We start from the raw sequence: 20,463 nt of genomic DNA, 5'->3' as shown, positions 1-20,463 counted from the left end.
AGCGTAGTATAAGTCCCCTTGTATATGTGGTGGTTGATTAGTACTCTGTAGAACAGTAAATTGAGAAGCAGTCATTGCCACGTGTGTTTATGTGTGTGGGGGGCATAAATGCTGCTTTGTTGTTTCTGCAGCCATTTCCGAGGAAAAGATGCGTGAGATACAAGCGCAGATTTTAGCGGACAGAAAGACCTTATCAGAAAAAAAAGACATGGCCCAGGAAGAGCGTGACCGTCTCGCTAGTGAGCTTGAGATGAGAGAACAACAGCTGAATGCAGCAAGGTTGGTTCTTGCTGCTTGAATGCTCTTTCATTGTGTTATTTTGTTCAGTGTTATTGTATGCCTTTTTTTTTTCTTTTCTGCCTGTTTCCATAGTTTGTGTACACGTGTATTGAAATTTTGAGACACAGTTGTGAATAACCCTTTCTCCACGGCTGACAATGACCAAAATTATGCTGCTATCAGCGGCCATTTCTCCCTCAACACCTATGCTGGGCCTTGCAATATGCCAGACGCATCAATAACCCACTTGCAATATGACACTGTGCAGAACACATGTTGCCATTTAGTGTAAACTGCTAACTAGAAGCAAACTCATTGGGGCTGCTGGTGCCCTGTTAAATTAATTTTAAACCATGGCAAGCTGTGCACATCACCAGCTGTATTCAGCTTTCTTAATACAGCTCACAAGGACGCGTCCGTCTAGACTTCAGTTAGAAAATGGTTAAAAATAATAATTCAATTTTGGGGCTTTATGTGCCAAAATCACAATCTGATTATAAGGCACGCTATAGTGGGGAACTCCGGATTGAATTTCGACCACCTGGGGTTCTTTAGCGTGCACCTCAATCTAAGTACATGAAAATTTTTTTCATTTCACTCCCACTGAAATAGGGCTTTTGCGGTCGGGATTTAACTCGTGACCTCGAGCTCAGCAGCACAACATGATAGCCACCAAGCTATTGGTGAGTTAAGGGTTAAAGAGCAGATAACATGTACAGTGTAGACCGCTTATAACGTAAGTCGCCGGAGTCGCGAATATCCGCACTATAAGCGGTACCGCACTATAACCAAAGCAACAATTTTCAAGGCCTGCACATATGCAAAACATGTACACCGAGCCATCACGTGTATGCGACAGTCGAGGAATGCGGCTAGAACGTTTGCATTCAATTTACAGTCGAATCTCGTTAATTCGAAATCATTCACGCGGCGGCGCCTCCGACCGGCATTGCGCCGGCACTGCCATAGAGTAAAAGCTTAGGAGAGACCCCTCAATGTCGCGCGCGAACAGAAAAGAAAGAAAGAAAACGCGGCGGAAATTTCACCCTCTCTCAAATGGCAAGGTCGCCGATTCTGCGTTGCGCCGGAACATGCGTGTACGTGCCCACGTCTCAGCCACTCTACCGCAGCCACGCGTAGAAAATGGCAGTGAACCCTTCTTTCTCCTTTATGCTTCCTCTACTTTCTAGTCACGTGTTGACCTTACACGCTGCGGCTACAGCGCAGAGGGAAGCAGCGGCGCTGTCCCAGGCCGGCCGACGCCCGCTTCCCGATAACGGCAGAAAATGAAACTTCGTGGAGCTGGCGCCGGGCCGGCTGTAGCGGCTGTGCCTGCACAGTGGCAGGCGCGCACGGTGACAGTCGAAAGTGAGGGAGGTACGAGGGAGGGCGAGGGGAGCCACCGAAGCGGCAGAGTTGCCGAGGCAAAATCCGCTTCCCTGCCGCCCTCCTCCCTCACATTCCACGGTCTCTGCGTGCCCCTTCCCTGTGCCGTGCCGGCGCCGCCCGCTCCCTGAAGATTCATTTACTGCCGTTATTGTGAAGCGAGCTAGGCCGGCGTTGGCAGTTGCGTGGCCCTCGCTCGCTATGCGCACCCTGATATTTCACGACTCGCACTCAATATTCGTTCGCACCACGTGCCTTTCTCCTCCACTTCGTCTCTCTTTCTTCCTCGAGCACTCCTTGGGGCGCCCGTTTGAGGGGAGCGTTTGCAGTCTCCGCTGACTTCCGTACTCCCAGGCAGCCGCACTGTAACCGGTATTTCATTTCCCGCAACTGCACTATAAGTGATATGTGTATACATCGAGTGCTATGGGAAAATTAACGGGAGTCTGAAAAGACCGCACTATATCCGGTCCTGCACTATAAGCGGTTACGTTATAAGTGGTCTATACTGTACACTCATGGGAGGAGGCACTACAGGGAAATTTTAAAATACGCAGGACAATTACTCAAGAATGTCATGTGATGTTGCTACGAATCTGGTCACCAAAGGTGATGCGAACTCTGATTTAAGTGCGCAAGCCAAAATTACACCAATGTCACACGAATTGGAGATGGTGGAAAGAAAAGTATGCTGCATTAGTTATTCCTAAATTGACATATATTATTCCGTGAGTATAGTGCACTGCATGAACATAATTTGCAATAAATAGAGATAGAGATAGACTTGGTTGAAAGGTACAAGTGATGTTTGTATAACAACCTACCACGGTGCATCAGTGACTATGGCGTTCTGCTGCTGAATGCAGCGTCATGGGTTTAATTCTCAGCTGTGATGGCGACATTCTGATGCTGGAATGTGAAAACACTTGTGTGTATAGATTTAGGTAGATTTGGTTTTGAAAATTAATCTGGATCCCACCGCTGTGGTGTTGCTCATAGTCCAGCTGTTACTTTCAGACATGGAACTCTATCAATTAATGACATTAATGGAACTTAAAACTGGAAGCTCAGGCAGATGAACATGACAGAATACAGAAGTTAGTAAAATGATTTTGAGACAGAATATTTGATAAGACATTGGTAGATTTATTGCTGGAATAAAGATTGTTTAGTTAACGTTTAACTGATATACCTGCTTAATTATTTTCTATATCTAAGCAGTACAAATGGCATTAGCTGTTAAAAATAATTTTAACCAGAACTTGCATTCAGGCGTATATCTATTTGTAGCGGCCAGCAGGTGAATAAGGGGTTTCTTATGCTTGCCAACTTTTATGACTCTTGTCAAATGCCCAATCTTTAGGGGTTGTTTACGATTGTCGTACATTGACACCAATAACTTTGCGATTTTTCATTTGTGTTCGCTTTAGGGCACAACTGATTTCATGTGAATACAGATACTGTTGCAGACAGATTTTTCAGAGCCCAATTTTTTTTACCTGCACGATTATTCGGACCTGCCCAAATATTTGTGATTTTTCATTTGTGTTCGCTTGAGGGCAAAGCTGATTTCATGTGGATACAGATACCGTGGCAGACAGATTTTTCAGAGCCTGATTTTTTATGACCCGCTCGATTATTTGGACCTGCCTGCAGCAGCGCCACCCATCCACAGAACCCATGTATAGCAGTGGCAGAAATTTTGGCTGCCGTTAGAGTATTTTCTGGCTCGTACTGCATTTTTCATATTTTAAAGAAGGCAGGTCTGGTTTCGTTTCCTCGCCCTTCTGAGGGAATTGCGTTTGAGTTGTGTTCCGTTGGGTTGCTTTGAGTTCAGTTGCATTCGGAGTTGAGTTTTTTAGTACAATCTGTCATGTCACCCTAGTTACTGCAAGAATGTTACCAAAACCGACATCATTTTTGTATGGGTCTGGGTGTCTATAGTCACTCTTTCGTAAACTGTGGTCATCTCTGGGGGATTTATATTTGCAGAGAAGAGCAGGAAGGTTTGATGCAAAAGCTTCATGCGCTCGAAAAGAAGATCATCGTCGGAGGTGAGAACCTCCTTCAAAAGGCCGAAGAACAGGAGCGACTCTTGGAAGAGAGTGCACGAGAGCTTGAAGACAGGAAGCGAAAGGAAGCTGCTCTCAGAGAAGCCCTGGAGCAGAAGGAGGTAGGTGCATTCCTTCTTGTTTGAACAACACCATTTGTTGTGTGTCAATACAAAGGCTTGTGGAGCTTGGGGGTAAAAAAAGAACTTACCGTATTTTTCCAGACTATAGTTGGCTGACTACACGTGTTTAATTGTTTAAATTTTGCATGATGTAGACTATCTATAGGTACGAACTATAGATTATATAACTTTTAAGATTGTAGGAACCCTAAAAAATATTAGGCTCAACTGCATCTGCAACTTTATCATGCTAAGTCACATATCAAAATCAACTGCATTCTGGTGAAACAGAAAAACTGACTGTATACTGGTTACGGACAATCTAAAGAGGAAAAAGAAAACTTATTTTCAGCTGCAATTTGTCCCTGTGAACTATACAGAGGCTATGGACTATATAAGTAAGAATTTTTATTATTTTAGGTAGAAATTTGCCCCTGCTGACTATGCATCGGGTGCAGGCTATAGTCTGAAAAATATGGTAGTTTCCTCAGTGTCTCTTCATGTAGCCGGGAACTTGTACATATTACCTGCAGCTGGGTGTGCAAGCACTGTTGCACACCTGTGAATTTTGTGCCATGTGCCTGGGATAGAAAACTAGTCGTGTTTGCCAAGCATTTGCTTTTGAGCAGGGCACATTCTGTCCACTGTCCTTGTTCATCAATGTACTGACAAATAATGAACCTGCACCTAGGTTGTGAGACAAATGATTTCATTGGTTTCGCGCCCTGTAATTTCTTGACCATGAGTGCACACTTGCACATTGTTTAACTGAGTGTCATAAGTACTGCATCCTGATAAAGAAAGAAAAGAGAAAGACAGATAGCTTTACTTTTGACTTCTGTTCCCATGAAGATTGCTTCATGAAACTGAGCATTGATTGGCGGTGGGCGTGGGAGCAGCTGAAGCATCAGCCAATTCTTGCCCACTTGGCAGCTCAAATGACATTGGTAGCCCAAGAGGTGCTGAACAGTGACAGTTGGCAACACTTCCCGTTGGCCAACTATACCTGGGCTTATGAAGCAGGCTTTAGTGGAGGGCTTTGCATTAATTTGCCTAACTGCTGTTGTTTAAGGTGGGCTTAAACCTCAATGCATGGTTGTTCTTGTACTTCGTCGCCGTTGTAATGTGACTACCATGCCTAATACTAGTGGGACTATGCAACCTTGTGGTCTACAGCAAAGCACTGTAGGGTGCTGAGCTGCTCCAGTGGGAAGGCTTTGGGTTGGAAGATTGAACAGTCATATGTGATTGTATGCAATCTTTTCACTGACGAAACATGAATTTTTTCTCCAGATTGCTGCGTATCATCCAAAAAGTGAAGTTAAGCGTGACAAAGGCGGTCTTAGTTATAGAATTGACTGTAGAATGGCTGCCTCATGCTTACTGCAGTAACTGTTATTGGCTCTTCCCTTGCTTGAAAGGTCGTAGCAGGTGTAGAATGTCTATTAAGGTTTGTGTTGGAGCTAGTTGTAATAGCATAATTGGGATACAGCGCTGCAGAGGTAAAATAGACACAACTAGAACACGCTTCCTTGTTCATGTTTGGGTTCCATTCGTTTTGTTTTTTTTTTACGTCCATAGCGATGTATCCCAGTAAAACGTTTGTTGCTCATGTCAGTCGTAGGCTGAAAAGGAAAAACAAAACAAAAAACATGCACACCCAAGAAAAAAAGAAACAACCCTGCATGAATCCATAGTGTAGTCATAATGGCAGCTTTGGCACATTATCAGATTCTTGTATATCCCTATGCATTTTGTACACTTTAAAAGCAGTTTACACCCTTCGGGGCGTATCTTTGTCTGACAACAATAATCGTCATCTCTTCCTGATTGCATTTATTTTCTGGTCAACTTCGTGTCCACTACTTTCTTGTCACGATGCCATGTCACACTGATAACGCATAAGCCGTTTGTGACGTGAAAGTACCGAGCGCACAGTGTTAAAGAAAGAAAAAGCAAAGATTATTGTAGTTGGAGAAAAATACGCCTAAAAGCATGTAAACTGTTTTTAGAGTGTAGTAAGCCTATGAGAATGTAAGAGGGCGCTACAAAAACATTATGATGATCTTGTGGTTAACTTCTGCGAACCTTGTGACACCACTGCATCCATATGCCTAACACGGTGGTGTATGCAAACTGCCCAGGTGAATGCTCAGGGACGGTCTTCTTTAAGCATCTAACGACATCAACCATGTATGTCAACTACTGCAACATAATTTCGAGCAGGGGGTTGGGGCGCATGATTCCTACAGAATACTGTATAGTATTCTGTGAAAGCCATATTAGAGGAACTCGTATGGATTTACCTTGAAGCTTCAATTATGCTACCCATCTTGGGTGAATGACATTTTTTTTTCCTTTTGCGAGATTCCCTCCCCCTTCAGATTTTTGCTAGATTGATTTGCCATATTCAATATCCCTAGGCTTCACGCTGTCCATTAATTAAGCCTTGCTCTATGATCAGCTGGTCTCCTGGTTGGCTCAGATTGTAGAGCAACTGCCCTGGATAAGCGTTGCCCTAGCTAGGCCTGGGTTTAGTCCATGTGACAGGACAAATGCTTATTTAATTGTGAAGCCTTCTTTCTGAGAAACCTTATGGGCTTCCTTTGTGGCTTCGCACTACACTTAGATGAATAACTATTATTCCCTTTCGTGAAACTTCCCCCACCTTAAGGATTTCCACGAAAATGATTTGCCAAAATGCATAATGCGTAATGATTCAATATGCTGCCATGGCTTTACATGTCATGGCATCTGTGGATTGACTTGGGACTGGCAGGATTTAAAAATTCTGTATGGCCGTGACTGTGCAGCGGAACCAGCTTTTAACTTGGAGTACACTCGAACTGCTGTGTAGGCTGAGCGGCTGGATATGGAGGAGCGATACTCCACTCTGCAAGAGGAGGCAGCAGGCAAGACACGTAAACTGAAGAAGGTCTGGGCTCTGCTGATGAGCGCAAAGGCAGAGATGGCTGACCTGCGTCAGGAGCACCAGCGTGAGGCCGAGGGGCTGCTTGAGAACGTGCGCCAGCTTAGTCGGGAACTGCGGCTCAACATGCTCCTCATAGACGCCTTCATCCCGCCAGAGTACCAGGTTGGTCTGCTTGCTGAGTACTCGCATTTCTGTAGGGATTCAATGTATTGGTTTGGCGAAAGTACTACTGTAACAGTTGCCTGTGTTTAAATTTTAAAAGCTTTAAAAGAAGGTTCTGCACTTACCGTTGCTTTGTTTTCGACCAGATTTCGCAGCAAGATTGCATCTTGTGGTCTGCAACGTTCAATATGACACTACATAAGGACCTGTGATGTCACATTTAATCAGAGAAACAGAACCGTGCCTATGAATTGATTGAAGGTATGGGGATGGAATGGAAATGGGATATTGGAATGGAACATAGGGAATGGGGGTGACAAAAGGGTTTGTTCTTGGTTTCTGCAAACAAATTGTATGTCACAGGTTGGTGAGCAACAACAACCATGTCATATTCTTATTTATTATTTGATTTATGTTACGCTCGGTGTCCTATGGCTCTAATGAGGGTAGTGGTAACAAAACAACAAAATAAAACAGGTACAGTGAGTTAGCGTAAACATGTATGTGATCTGATGTTAAATGTTCAATGTTAAGCTACATTTTACGAAAATGTTTGTTATCATGGCTACGACATTCGAGGGAAAGGTAGTTCCATTCCTGGGGATGCACGGGGAATTAAGGACTGAAATCATGTAAATTGATTGAAGTGTAACACGAAACAATTTCTACCTTATTACGGTGATCAATGCAGTTTTAAGTGTACTGCGGCCACAGTCGTAAAGTGTACTAGTATGATTAAAAATTAATAGTTCACGAGTGTAGATGATGCAAGCTGGACTCGCATGACATCAGGGACATTGTTTGCCCGCATCCTTGTGTGCTTTTCTCATTGGACAATTTAATTCGTGGACTTGGCTTCACTGGTCATGTTTGTGTGATGAAACATTAAAGGACATTTTGAGGTGTGGCTGCACTTTGTCTTATTGGAAAAGAGACAGGAATAACATTTATTTGCAAGGAAACTGTCTGATTAGAGCTGTTACTGAAATCTTAAGTTGTCAGTTATTGTACATTTTCTCCAAGTACCTCTCATCATTATTGTAAATAATGAGGGATGCTGAGGTTTAATTTTCGACGCAGGAAAGTGTTATGGCTGTTTACTTGTTTTTTAAAGTTCTGGGTTTTATTTAGCCAGTGCATATTCCTGTCAAATGTTTTCAACTGCAAATTGAATCAAATATTCCACTAGAGTTCTCAATTCACTTCTTTTTAGTCGCAAGTTGTCATAACAGTTTAGCAATAAGTTCTTGGTTCAACTGTTCAACAACACAGGAGCTCTTAGAGAGGTGTGTCCAGTGGAATGAAGACACCGGAGAGTGGCAGCTGAAGTGCATCGCATACACGGGAAACAACATGTGCAAACAGAGTTCTCCTGATGTTGGCAATCTTCATGAGGTCAGTGCCTTCTGTTGGCTAGTTTTGGGAACAAGTGTGACATTAACGCTTAAGTGCGATGTGCATAACCATGTAAATAATGCGATTGCACAAACCGCTAACTCCCAGCTGTGTCATTGCTCGGAAGCTCTCCATGCCATATAAGAGACACCTATTTGCCCGAGGTATTGTGGTGATATGCTTAAAGGGATACTAAAGGCAAATATTAAGTCAAGCTAAAGTGACAGATTAGTGCTCAAGAATCTCTAAAGTGTCAATATTATCGCAAAAGAGCCTTAGTAATCAAGAAATTGAGGTAAGTGCAGGATATGATTAAAGACTCCCCCGGGACTTGTCTGATGGTGAGGGCACTCCTCATTTAAATTCTGTCGGTAGTACTCATCCACTCGTTATAAAAACATCATCGTATTGCATCATAAGACAAAAGAAAATGCTACTTCTCCAGTTCTATTCCATTTTTAGAAAAGGAAACTCGTCGAAATTAGCCTTGAAAATGATGCGGGCGGTCAATAGGTTTCGTTTTCGCTCGACTCTGCATCGCCCACACTTTGCGTTTCAGTAGTTTCGTTATCGCGTAGTGCTGCGCTGGTATCGCTGGCTCGCAAAACTCGCTCGAACTGCAAGTAGCAGAGCATTCTACTTCCATGTGATGTCGTGGGATGCCCGAACAGCGCACGCCACTTGACCAAAAGCAGCTGCAGCAGCAAATCCACTGCTCCATCTTGGCTCAGTTTCTTTTTGGCTGCATGTTCGCAATTTGTGCAAAAAAAAACTGTACCGCTGTCTGTCGTGTGCCATTTTACTCACCGACGACAGCAAAGGGCGGTGATGGCATATGCAGCGTCATCACTCCCCGGTTGGGTGGTGGGAGATTTAAATTGCAATAAAGTATTTGGACCCTTCAGATGCAATTTTTCCGTAAACTAAGTCTTTTCTTGGCATGAAACAAGCATTGCAATGTTTATGGAATGGTAGTTAAACAATCCACGTCGACTTAGTATTTGCCTTTAGTGTCCCTTTAAACTTGTTGTAGCATGCTGGTTGCCACAGTCAACCACCATTTCATAACTTTTCAACATCACTTTCTCCACACAATTGACCCCGTCTTAAAAATCAAGACTTCCACATCAGCTTCGCCATCACCTTGAGGCAGTGTATCGACTTTGTCTGACCGCTGCATTCACCAATCGCTACCTGTGCTGTTATGGACTGACCACGAACCTTTACTGTGATAACCGTCGGTATGTTAGAAATTTCGTAACACATTTGTTGGAATTTCCAGGCTACAGTGACGAAAGGGCTTGTTATTTAAGTAAAATGAGCTCTGCTTTTCAAGATATTCTTTCAACATATTCCTTCAAGACATTGGCTAAATTCACACACTCTAGCCTGTTTACATCAACACTATTACCTTTGTCTCTCCTGTACATACTATGGTCATGTATCGTCTTGCTTTTTTCAGTTTTCCTTTCCCGCCCTCCTTCTCCTAGGGCCGCTCTGTCCCTTATCTCCTTCCCTATGCAGAGTAGCATGTAGGCGTCTACATATACACCGGCAGAATTCTCTGCATTTCAATGGGCGTTGTCAACACTAGTTGTTAACGCCCATTTATTAAATCAACACTAGTTGACTTCAATAAAGAGTTTCTCTCTTTCCCTAAAGCAAACATTTATTTGTGAACTCAAAAGGGTTTTGGTGATGTGATTAGTGGTTAGACTGAGTTACTGCAGAGATTACTTTTCCGCATTACTAGGTTTACAGCAGAGGTTGCCTTTAAAGTGAAGCTTTCTTTGTGGCATCTGACAGAGTTAGATGCTATGGTCGGAGATGGTTGGACTGTGAAAGGGAGGGTGCGGCCAGTGAGGAGGTGGAGAGGGGTGGTGCTCAGAGGAGCAAAGCAAAAGGAGAGGTAACATACATTGATGGGTTGCTGCAAGGAACAATGTCATAGGGTGTGGGGAGGGCACAGTACTGATTGGTTGGCATAACCGATGGCATTATCAGGCTGCAGCAGCAGAGCGGAGATAGCACATGCACCTTGGGTGGCATGATGCAGCAGTGCTTGGTTGGTCGTTGTGGCAGTGTGGATTGGAGAGCTTCCTTACACCGATTCGTAGTGTGTGGAATCTGCCCAATTTGTTTTCTCTTTGCACCACAATAGTTGTCCTTTCTTGTAAATGGTACAATTTTAGGATCAGAATCCCTCATGAATTGTGTGCACCTGTAGCAGTGTGCCTATAGCATCAGTGATGGAAGTGTTGCATCAATTGTATCAAACTGTGCCGTAAAGGAAATTCTGCTAGATGGTGCACCAAATTGTTGTTTATCGCATGCATTGCACCAGGCCTGCGCTGACATGCACCTGCTTCGAATATCTGAATAATTTGGTATATTTCGTGCACGCAAGAAGACACCGTGCATCAAGCAACCATCCTTCTCAACTCACCCTCGCACGCTTTCTCTTGCAACTACAGCATACGGTGCACGGCTGCAATCTTATCGCACTTGGACATTATAACGAACCTCAGGGCGATGCTGACGGTGATCATTCGCCTGGAGTGCCCACATAATTGTGCAATAATAATTATGTTATGTAATTAAGGTAGTGCACGATTGTAAGGGCACAGCTGCTCAGCGTGCTTTCTTTGCAGTTGCTTAGTGGCATGTGCACAAGTGCATAAGAGCATTTTATTACGACGAGGCAGCCTGGACATGGAAAAAAGTTTGAAAGCGGGACAAGGAAGTAGACACAGACGCACAAGCCACACAGCAAAGATGCTATTGGATCTATACTTGCAAGGACAACAATAAAAATAGTGTCCTTATTTCTGTTCCATCTGGATTTGCGCTGCTTAATTGTACTTCTGATCAGCTACGAACTCACTAAGCTAGTAATTTTAATAGTAGTGATATATAGTGTCGATATAGTACGGCCACCCAATTTTTTAATAATATTGCGTGAGCACCAACCAGATATTGCATCAGCACCAGGGGCGCTAGCCAGGGGGGGGGGGGGTTGGGGGTTCAACCCCCCCCCCTTTGTTCTCGTCGCTGCGCGCTGACATAATTCAAGAAACCAGTGCTACTATGCGCTTCCGTTTGGGTTGGTAATTTATAGCGAATCATGTCTGCATATGGAAAAAACTGTCACGGTGTTTGTCACAGATTATTGCTGTGCTCAGTACAGCGTAAGTAAACTCTTCTCAAGAAACAGTTCTCGTCGGAGTTCACGCGTCCTGAAAAATTTATTATGTGCACTATGCACTGAACAAGACCGGAGTTAATTCCGGCATCACTACTACACCATTCAGTCGTGATTCTGTGAGGTACAAGGCCGCTTCCTGTTTGCACCAGCGTAAGTGAAGCAGAAATGAGTTGCACGCACTACTTAAAATGCGTACACATGCCATATTTATGCTGTGCGGTGAAATATTCTGTACAATTCTGAATCTGTTGACGTAAAGGCAAATGACGGCTGCACGCTCGCACACAGCGGAAGACACAGCGGCCCATGCACTTGCCGCAGGAAATGCAACCCTCTCGTATGAGGGAGCAGGGCTACGAAAGCTTCGAAAAAAAAAAAAAAGCATTACGCGCTTTTGCGCGTATTTAAGTTTTGTAGCGCAAAGACGCAGCGAACAAGCTATTGCTATGGGAGTAGGTATAGCCTAGTCACACATGCATTTTCATGTGTATAGCCGTCCTTGACTTGTTAAACGCACTTCGCCCCGACGAGGACAACGCCATCTGCGCTTAACGGAGATTAACAATTAATGATGTCTTCTTCGATCGGGCGGGTCGTCTCAATGATGCGTTTTCGAAGACTGGTCCATTCAGTGGCGCGATGAGAGACCGTTGCTCCAAACGCCCACCGTACATGTCGTACTTACGGTATTTTACTGAGCTTACTTTACCTTTTACTTAATTTTTGCACAAGCACATGCACACGCAGGGGGGGGGTCCCATGTCTTTGATATACATGTATAGAGTCTGCTTAAACTACCGATATTTGTTATCAATCACGTCACGTAGAGGAAAGTAGACGCTTGCCCCCCCTTCGGTCAGGCCGGTGAACTCCCCCAGAAAAAAAATTTCTGGCTACACCCCTGGTCAGCGCCTTGCATGGAACAGCTTAGAAGACCATGCGCTGTGACTAGCATAAGCTTATCCTTTCGCATTAAAAGTAATGCGCTAGGGAGGATACAGCGCTTGCACCATATCATTAAAGTATTGGGTGGCTGTACATATTCAACTTGTTTAGCGGATGAAATGGATGATGAAGCTGAGGACGGCTTGGGGGGAATTAACTATGAATTAGGGTTAAATTTGCATTTATCTTCATCTTATATAATAATAAAAAAATGGAACAGCAAGTTGGAAGAATAATACTTGCATCTTAGTGTAATACATATTGAATGCAATGCTTCAGAAAGTGCTAACTTATACAGAGCTTCCTTTTTGCACCACAGCAATAAGTTAATGCTCTAAAGTATTGTTTGCTTGCTGCAAACAGCAAATTTTTTTGCTTCGAAAGCATATATATCTGCTCCGAACTGCAATATTTCCTGCTCCGAAAGCTGCTCCACAAGGCCAAGTGCCGCTTCCATCACTGCCATATGCATATGAAAATTTTGTTCATACTATTACACAAGTAGACAGGATTAGTTGCCAATACTTCAACAGTGTACAACTAAAAGCACCATTTTACCATTGACTTTGTGGAGTTTAACTCTCTTTCTGCTTGCATATGGTTACAGAAATCTGATCTGGACTTATCTCATGTGTACTTGAGCTACTCTCCGGATGGGCTGCAGATGCCCGGCCGACACCGATCAGGAAGAAAGTCAGCCCGTCCAAAGACCTCTCGTCCAAAGTCCTCTCGCAGGCAAGTTCAACTGTCCTTTTGTGGCAAGTGGCTGAAGCCCTCACCCATTGTGCATTTCCTGTGCGCAGTCTGATTTTGACTGTTACTGCTTCACTTTATTTTAGCATAGTGTTTGCTTTAAATATAAGCAGTAGCCATAGTCTGCCTCATGAAGTCTTTTGTGTTAGTTGATAATATTTGTGCTCTAATATGACAATGAATGTTTGTCTCAGCTTTTCAATGGAGAGAAATAAGGTTTTGTAAATTTGGGATGCTCAGATTCAGAAGTTTGAGACTTCTTTTTCTTTATGCTTGCAGGGATCATTGTGGAGTTTCCTCTGGAAGCCTGTCCCAAGCTTAGTCCCAGTGGCCACATCGTTTCATATTCATGCCTGTCTTCATGCTCAGGCAAGAGCTGTGTCACTTGCGCTCACTGAGTTCGCGGTGGATACTCCACCAGCTGCCGTGCCAGTGGAAATAATCTACGTGCTTTAGTTGATGTTCCAACTTGGGGCTACAGTGCAACAGAGAACGACACAGATAGAAAGAAAGAAAGGGCACTGCTCTCCTTCCTTTCTTTGTGCGTGTTGTCACGCTTTGTCGTTTTAGCTTAACCACGAACCAAGCCTGATGTTAAGTATGAATGGGGACTTTTATAGCACAGCGTATACGTATTGTGTACTCCTTGTGGAACACCAGAGGTATAGACAGGAGTACCAGCACTGGCGGCTACATCTCTTGACACTCTTCAACCATGTGAGTTGGGAAACATTCTTGTGTTGCACAAGTCTCGTCATTGAAAAGGAGGAAGAGAAGAGGCAGACATGTATTATTCAGGTTATGTTTCTGCCAACACCTTTTGACCTGCTGGAATGCTCAGTGGTTATGGCATTTTGATGCTGGGCATGAGGTAGTGGGTTGGATTCCCAGCCACTGTAGTTGCATTGTGACGGAGGTGGAATGCAAAAACACTGATGTAGTACCATGATTTTAGTGCATGGTAAAGAACCACAGGTGGTCATAACTAATCTGGAGCCATCCACTACGGCGCCCTTCGTTGCCCATATGCTTCGACGTTAAACCTGACAATTTTATTTTATTTTAATCCATCACCTTTGTCCCAGCAACTAAGTAGAGCACAGTCATTCACTGTAATAAGCATTCCGCATGTGCTAGTTGAACACAGTGTCACAAGATGCCAACTCCAGTGCGGCTGTTCTTGTCTACATCTTTGGTATTCAGGAAGCGACAATATACGCACACGGTGCACAAATATGAAAGGGAACAGCAAATTTTAGTGTAAAGCCAATTATTTGTCTTGTTGCTGTGCTGAAATAATTTTAAAAAGTTCCATAAGGGCAGTTCTTCAACATAAGACTTTACAGCATTATAGCAGTAAAGGAGGTTTGGACTACTATTACATTTACAGGAATCGGTGTTAGGACACAGATTAGGTACTATCTTTCATATTGGGGCAGAGTGTACAGCAGCTTAAGCTCTCTAGTGCCATTGTCACTGCTAAGCTTTCCGATATTACCAAGCTTGCCAAGCTTACCAATATTATGCAACGGCGTTGTCTAGGAGTAGTATTGCATTGCCTCGCATTTTCCATGCTTTCTGAGTGAGGGCCTACGTAATGTAGTTGTGACAGGGAAACATGAATGTGGAAGCATGCGCTGTGCTTGTAATACAATCATGCCAGAATTAAACCTGAATGGGAAAAAGCAAATTGGAACATCTCTTTGTGCTTAATTGTACAGTTTCAAAATGGACAGTGTGTGACTGTGGTGCAACCTAGCACAAAAACTAAGAGCATGTGAAAACAATTGCACTATTCTCACTCATGCTGGTAAATGTGCAAAGAGAAGCATACCTTCTGGTTAGTCCTCTCAAAAGGAAAAAAAATTGTCATTCACCTGGGAGTAGCACAAAGCCACAAAGGAAACCAAAAGGAGAGTAGCACAAAAAACCACAATGGTTTCTCATAATAAATGCTTCACAGTTACAGAAAAGCACAAAGATCCAACACAATGTTGGAACTAAGTGACATGATGCGATGTATGATGGTTGTCGAGGGAAGAATGTTGATAAAAGGTGTACGCACAGAAAAGTATGACACATATGCCAAAGTGGCGCATCCATTCGGGGATTAGCCAAGAATGGACACACATCCAGTGACCCGAGTTGTCTAGTAGGCCAGACACAGCAGCCAGCAGCAAGTTGTCTATTTGGGCTCACACCCGGGTAGATAACTGGTGGACCATTCGAATTACAGAATGGGTGCCAAGAGAAGGGAAGCGCAGTCGAGGACGGCAGAAAACTAGGTGGGGTGATGAAATTAGGAAATCTGCAGGGAAATTGGAATCATCTAGCGCAAGACAGGGGTAATTGGAGATTGCAGGGAGAGACCTTCGTCCTGCAGTGGACATAAAAATAGGCTGCTGCTGCTGCTGCTGATGATGATGATATCTATTGAGAAAATGACAGTGAATGCCAAACCCCAGGAAAAAGCAAAGTAAGCTTCGCTTTAAAAAAATAGTTCTTGGACCAGAATTAATTTTTCTTTAACTGCAAAGCTTTCTTTTTTTTTTTTTTTCTGAGAAACTGGGATGGGTTTCCTTTGTAGCTTCGTACTACAGTGAAATTTGATGGCAATTTTAACATCCCCACATTTCAGATTTGCATATAAATGATGTGGCATAGCCAGTTTGCCTTCTCATGTTGGTATTTTGTTCTGGCATGATAGTATGTGTGTAATTCTCTGTGCTAAGTAGCTAACTTTACATGAGTTTTGTTCTTACATGAGCACCTTTTGTTCTTGTATAGTATGTGAGCAAGCTGAGAATCCAAGTCTTGGGATTTGACTTTACTTAGCTTCAAGCGCTGCATAATGGACTTTCTGAAATAAATTATTGAACAATACAGGGCAAAGTGCAATTAACTAATGTATGTATTCAGTTACTGCATGGAAAAAAAAAACAATTACTGTGAAAAGAAAAAACATCTCTCATTCTTTTTAAAAAGTCTTATGATGTAGAATGAGCAGCTCTCATATTTATTGATGATTGTTTATTTATTAATGTGTGTAAATACTTTTTGTGCTATATGTTTATGTATTGTGTGTTTATAGAGTTATTAAATTTTCTAGGGGCATGATGTGATTGGTTTGGGAGCACTAGAAGCCTTCTTGTGATTCATTCTGTAAGTGCCAGCACTGGTAAGATGCGCTGTTATATTCAGTGAACTTGAGGTTTTATATCTTGCTGATGGTGGCCATGACATTAACGCTACGGGGTGTTTCATTTGAGTTGTTTGAAGATAATTGTGATTAGGCTTGCGAAATTGCGGTGGGGTGTGTCGTCATCACTTTAACTGCAGTGGTGTGCATAATAATGATGCCTCGGCGCAGTGATTAGGCAACTGATCAACTTTGGCGTGCAGGTTCTGATTTTATCGGGTGCAATTAGCTCACTCATAACCTGAAAGTTGCAGCTTTTGGTCAGTGTGATGGGAAATTATATTTGCATGTTTGGCGCATTTGACATCCTACCAATAGGTCTGTGTCACTTGTGGGTGTCTAACATTTCATGCCTTCAAAAGTATCCGCATGCCCTATTTATAAAAATTTTCGCATGCTTCAGCTGGAACACCCTGTGCTGTATCTGGTGAGGGAACACGAAGCATAACTTAATTTTCAACTGATTCCTAAGTGTGAACAATTACTTTCAAACATTTGCATGCTTACGGTGCAGTCTGTTGCCTTATTTCTTTTAGCACGTCAGAAAGTTTCTCATGTTGAACTTCACCAAAGAACAAAGATATTACCCATTTATGTTTGATGCTCTGCTGCACGTGCAATAACACCCGTGACAAAATGTTTAATGCTCCTCTATTGTTAGTTCAATAATTTATATTTCAGTGCATATAAATGTTAATTTAAGCTTTCTTGTAAGTGTTTGTTAACTTATCAAAACAGTTGCACAACCGGTGAGGTGGATTGCAGAAAACAATTTACAGAGTGCAGACAACTTTCTTTGTCAACGAAAGAAAAGCTACGTTGGTGAAATGCACACAAGCAAAAGCAAGTCTGAAAAAAAGTCCACATTCTCATCCGTATTAGTTTAGAGATGAGAAAACATAGACAGTTTATGTACAACAGCAAAATGAGACAAAGTACACCAAGTGAGTGTTAAATTTGACATATTTTCCACTTTTCTCTTGCAAATGCATTGGACAGATGCAAAAGCATCACAATGAGAGCTACGCTGATTCATTGTCGTTTCAAGAAACCAAACGCACTGTCAAATGCTGCCACACTTCTTGCCGTGGTAGGGCATTTGCGGAAGCCCAGGCCCTGTAGCTTTCCCTTTACTGCCACAGAAAGTTGTCCGTGAGTATAATTGCAGTATAGAGGTACTTTGAACGGGAACTTACTACTGTTTCTTATTGTTATTTATTTTGTTGTGAAGTATGTTGTAAGTATTTTTTACTGTCTTTACTGTAAGCTATTTATGCTTTGCAAATAAATGCATTCCTAAACCTTCATGTGACATTACATGCACACATTACGTTTACACCATACCACATACGTTTATTCAAACATTAAAAGGGAGAAGGCGGGCTCTTTTGAAGTTTTTATTTCAGATTAATAGTTACCCAGGCAGACACAGCCTCAGAGATGCACAAGCAAGTACTCAGAAGCATGTTCTGTGCAACATGCAGGCTTCAATTCTTACAGCACCTCCTAGGGATGCTGAATGTGCCTGCTATCTGTTCTCTTCTGCAGGCTACCCTGCATGTTATATCAGCAGTGTGCAGTCCAACAGACACAGGCTTGCTTGTATTTAATAATGGCAGGCTCTTTGCTAATGCTGCTTGGAGTTCTACCATGTGCGTCCTGAATAACAGCTTTTCATGATTTGTGTAGCAGGCATTGAAAAAATAATAATAAGTGAATAAAAAATAATAATTAAAAAAAAGAAAGAGAAAATTGCTCTAGGAACAGGTTACCAGCATCGCTCCAACCACAGATCGCCAAATTAGCCTTTGTAGTAGCCCAACAGTAGCCAAAATGAAAATCTTAAGTAGCCCAAATGTAGCCGGAAATCAGTGTTTTTTGTGACATGGTTTGAGGCACATTAAATTAATTTTCTGCGAGGAAATATACATATTATTTTCTTCTATGGCAAGCAGAAGGCTGCGATTTTACCAAAGGATTGCGCTAGAGCCACTGAATGGGTCACTAAAAGGGTGCTAAATGAAATTTCCTGTTCTTACAAAGGTATAATAAGTCAGGGTTATATTTTATTGTGGCTTTACCTTGAGTCTGGAGCAGGCTTCCTTAATACATGCACACAAACGTGGGCACATCACTCTTTCCCTTTTATTTGCTGCAGCAGTTTGCTCACAGGCAAATTTATAAGGTGAATGTGGTCTTTGTGACAAATGCAGTGTTTGTATTTTTCTCAGCCAAAGAAGAACCATCTCTCACAAAAAGAACACACAAATAGCATCACTCAATAAAAGAACTGAGCAATGATGTGCATTCGCTATAGTTACGGATTTTACAGAACACAATGCAACACAATACAGGAAACAGCGTAATATTACCAGGCAAAATGCAGTGCAATAGATGCCAGTTGCACTTCAAAAACAGCAATGTCATTGTCATCAAACCTTCAGCTACAATACTTGGCTAAATTGATCAGCAAAGCAGGGTACTTAGTGATTGGCAGCCCAAGTGATGAGCTGCTACAATTTCCCTTTTGGTATGCAAGTGGCAATTTCAAGTGACAGTCGGGAAAATTAAGTTGGCTACAGGAAAAAAAAAAAAAAAACCTTAGATCCCTATTATATGACTCAAAGAACTGGTAATATCTTGTATGTAGAACTGGTAAGCATTTGGTGAGTTTTCACTCTATAATTGCTTGTAACCATCGCCTACTAAGTTATGGTAATTTGTATTTGAACAACACAAGTTTGGGAGTGCGAGCTGCGTAACGTTTTCGAATTTTAAACCTGCAACAGTGTTATAATCACACGACAGAAATTTCTTTGATGCAGTTTTATTTTTAACGTGATTGGGCCTGATGAGAAATGTGACTGTCATGTACAAAGCTATTGAAAGTCGTTGGACAAAAGATTACGCCCATGAAATTCTTGAGTCAAACTAACGCAAAAGTTTAGGTGATTGTTTGCATACGGATGCACCTGCCAAAAAATGAATGGCACGCACCACCCCAGGAATATGTTGTTAGCGTGCTTCGTATCAAAAAGAAACAAACAGTACTCGTTTTTGCGTCACATTTCTAAGCACGGCGGCTTATTTGTCATTAACTTCAAGCTCGACGTTGCAGATATTGTCTTATGCGCACATTTTTATTTGACGCCCTAAAATGACAGGCACAGTAGACGCTCGTATTTCTTGGTGTTCCCGCCGCGAAAAACATCCTGCGTTGGACAGTTTCCGAAAAAAATGTGGTTGATCCCTCTTATATAGGAATCGGTATAGAACACGAAAGTGAAACGTGTCTTCACAGAAGTAGTGTAATGTTTATTGCACATTGATATATAATGTCTATTGGTGTTTTGTGGCTAAAGCGCCCTTAGGTGTTGATGCACCCACGCTGACGCCTGGTGGCACGTCTCCTCCATCACGACTACCAACGTCGATGACCATGAGCAACCGTCGTGCATATGGAAGCTGCACTACGCTGCACACGCTAGCACAACGCGAAAGACGAAGCACGTAACTGACACACTAATACAACGCGCAAGACAAAGCACGTAACTGAATCGTCACCGAGTCAAATCAGCGCGTACAGCGCGTCGTAATTGCAGCCTCCGCGAATCAACTTCAGAACATTTTCAGAGCTAATTGCGGAGGCCACGCTCCGCTGTGCTGAGTACGGTGAACGCCACTACCAACGCCACCTAGGTGGCGTTGTAGTGCTTCTTGATGCCAGCGTCCCTTCGAATGCTGGCATCGAGGCGTCGTAGTGCTGAGACCACCGAAGCGTTCACTGTCGGTGCGCGTTAGTGTCATAAGCAGTACTTCTCTTTCTGCTCGTAGGCGCGGCACCGCCCCGAGCAAGAGCGCGGGTACACGGAGGAGTGTTAGATATATAAGGCGCGTCTGTGTAGCTCTCTGCAAATGCGTTTGTGGCGCAATGGGTTAAACGCTCGGCGATCTATCGTCGCGGACCGAGAGGTCGTGGGTTCGATTTCCAAATTTGCATGTTTGTTGGAACTTTGTCTTCTGGTTTCTTTCTT

The 20,463-nt window shown here is 42.9% G+C and overlaps 1 protein-coding gene across 1 annotated transcript in view; it reads left to right on the top strand.

The window, feature by feature from the left end:
* LOC119448560 (kinesin-like protein KIF3A) overlaps positions 1-20,463 on the top strand; it is a 60,401-nt gene that overhangs the window by 15,448 nt on the left and 24,490 nt on the right. Inside the window, exons 11-15 of the mRNA XM_037711793.2 lie at positions 132-279; positions 3,658-3,838; positions 6,696-6,932; positions 8,205-8,327; positions 13,085-13,212. Coding sequence (XP_037567721.1) covers positions 132-279; positions 3,658-3,838; positions 6,696-6,932; positions 8,205-8,327; positions 13,085-13,212 — 817 coding nt within the window. The remainder of the gene's footprint in view (positions 1-131; positions 280-3,657; positions 3,839-6,695; positions 6,933-8,204; positions 8,328-13,084; positions 13,213-20,463) is intronic.

The sequence above is a fragment of the Dermacentor silvarum genome, chromosome 4, assembly GCF_013339745.2.
Source record: "Dermacentor silvarum isolate Dsil-2018 chromosome 4, BIME_Dsil_1.4, whole genome shotgun sequence".
NCBI lineage: Eukaryota > Metazoa > Arthropoda > Arachnida > Ixodida > Ixodidae > Dermacentor > Dermacentor silvarum.
The sequence above is the reverse complement of the archived record's forward strand: the minus strand, read 5'-3'. Positions and strand labels throughout refer to the sequence as shown.